Genomic DNA, 1,794 nt, shown 5'->3' on the forward strand with positions numbered 1-1,794 from the left:
TCTGCCCCGGGGAGTTCTGGGCAGGGCAGGCTGGGAATGAGCCGAATCTCCCTGATTTAGGGAAAGGCAGGGGTCACTTTGTGTGCCAGGGATCCCTCTGCTCTCAGCAGTGTCTCCTGGCTTTCTAGGATAGCACAGGATTGGAGCTCAGAAAGGTGCAAATCCAGGCAGCTGGGAACAGGTCACAGAAACAAAGGAGCTCCCCTCAGTCTGCACTAAGGCTCAGACAATCCTCCTACCTCACTGGACACTCTGTTGTCCCCAGGTTCAGAAGAATCTCTCTTTCTGCCTCCTGCAATCCCCTCCCATGCTCTGGCAGCTCCCGTGCATTAGCAGGAGATTCTTTGTTCAAGTTCAAACACCAGGACTGGCCCCTGCCCTCACTGTTCCCCTGCACTGACTGGGGGTCAGGGCTGACTCCCAGGTGTCCTGCAGGTCAGGGTCTGGCTCCCCACTGAACAATGGCCAGCAGCAATCAGGGCTTCAGCAATCAAGGTGAAGGAAGATCTCCCAGATATAGACAAAAGAGTGATATTAAGTGGCAGAGAATGGTCTATGGGAATTGGCTTTGACTTTTCTGTGAGAAATCTCCCCTCAAATATCACTGTCTTTCCTCCTTCTGCAGGTTGGCATGTCCAGACACAGCAAATGTCCAACAGCAGTTCCATCAGCCACTTCCTCCTGCTGGCATTGGCAGACACGCGGCAGCTGCAGCTCCTGCACTTCTGCCTCTTCCTGGGCATCTCCCTGGCTGCCCTCCTGGGCAACGGCCTCGTCATCAGCGCCGTAGCCTGCGGCCACCACCTGCACAGCCCCATGTTCTTCTTCCTGCTCAACCTGGCCCTCACCGACCTGGGCTCCATCCTCACCACTGTCCCCAAAGCCATGCACAATTCCCTCTGGGACACCAGGACCATCTCCTATGCAGGATGTGCTGCACAGCTCTTTCTGTTTGTGTTTTTCATTTCAGCAGAGGTTTCCCTCCTGACCATCATGTGCTACGACCGCTACGTGTCCATCTGCAAACCCCTGCACTACGGGACCCTCCTGGGCAGCAGAGCTTGTGCCCACATGGCAGGAGCTGCCTGGGCCAGTGCCTTTCTCAATGCTCTGCTGAACACAGCCAATACATTTTCCCTGCCCCTGTGCCATGGCAATGTCCTGGGCCAGTTCTTCTGTGAAATCCCACACATCCTTAAGCTTTCCTGCTCACACTCCAAATTTAGGGCAGTTTGGGTTATTGTGGTTGGTGTCTGTTTAGCTTTTGGCTGTTTCATTTTCATTGTTTTCTCCTATGTGCAGATCTTCAGAGCTGTGCTGAGGATTGCCTCTCAGCAGGGACGGCACAAAGCCTTTTCCACCTGCCTCCCTCACCTGGCTGTGGTCTCCCTGTTCCTCAGCACCTCATTTTTTGTATACCTGAAGCCCCCCTCCATCTCCTCCCCATCCCTGGATCTGGCATTGTCAGTTCTGTACTCAGTGGTGTCTCCAGCCCTGAACCCCGTCATCTACAGCCTGAGGAACCAGGAGCTCAAGGCTGCAGTGTGGACACTGATCACTGGACAATTTCACAAACACTAAACTATAGGCAGGTTTCTGAAAATCGAATATAATAAAAGTCATCTTTGATAGTTCTTTTTTGTTTGGTTGTGGGGTTTTTTTTGTTTTGTTTTCCTGTGTTCTTGTTTTTCAACATTGTCCACATAGAAAGGCCATTGTTTGTGCCTCTTCTCTTTTTGATTCTCTTCTTCTTCGCTGTGGCCCCAGACTGCGTCAATGAGGAACTGTGCTCTC

The 1,794-nt window shown here is 52.4% G+C and overlaps 1 protein-coding gene across 1 annotated transcript; it reads left to right on the plus strand.

The window, feature by feature from the left end:
• Positions 1–555: 555 nt before the first annotated feature.
• On the plus strand, positions 556–1,581 carry LOC136303486 (olfactory receptor 14C36-like). Its single transcript, XM_066207146.1, has one exon. The coding sequence runs from the start codon at positions 556–558 to the stop codon at positions 1,579–1,581; it is 1,026 nt and encodes a 341-aa protein (XP_066063243.1).
• Positions 1,582–1,794: the final 213 nt, after the last annotated feature.

The sequence above is a fragment of the Chamaea fasciata genome, unplaced genomic scaffold (assembly GCF_029207755.1).
Source record: "Chamaea fasciata isolate MVZ Bird 193981 ecotype frontalis unplaced genomic scaffold, bChaFas1.0.hap1 SCAF_35, whole genome shotgun sequence".
Classification (NCBI taxonomy): domain Eukaryota; kingdom Metazoa; phylum Chordata; class Aves; order Passeriformes; family Sylviidae; genus Chamaea; species Chamaea fasciata.

Excerpts from the sequence above, each read along its gene's own strand:
- LOC136303486 (XM_066207146.1), top strand. The coding sequence starts at position 556 with ATGGGAATTGGCTTTGACTTTTCTGTGAGAAATCTCCCCTCAAATATC.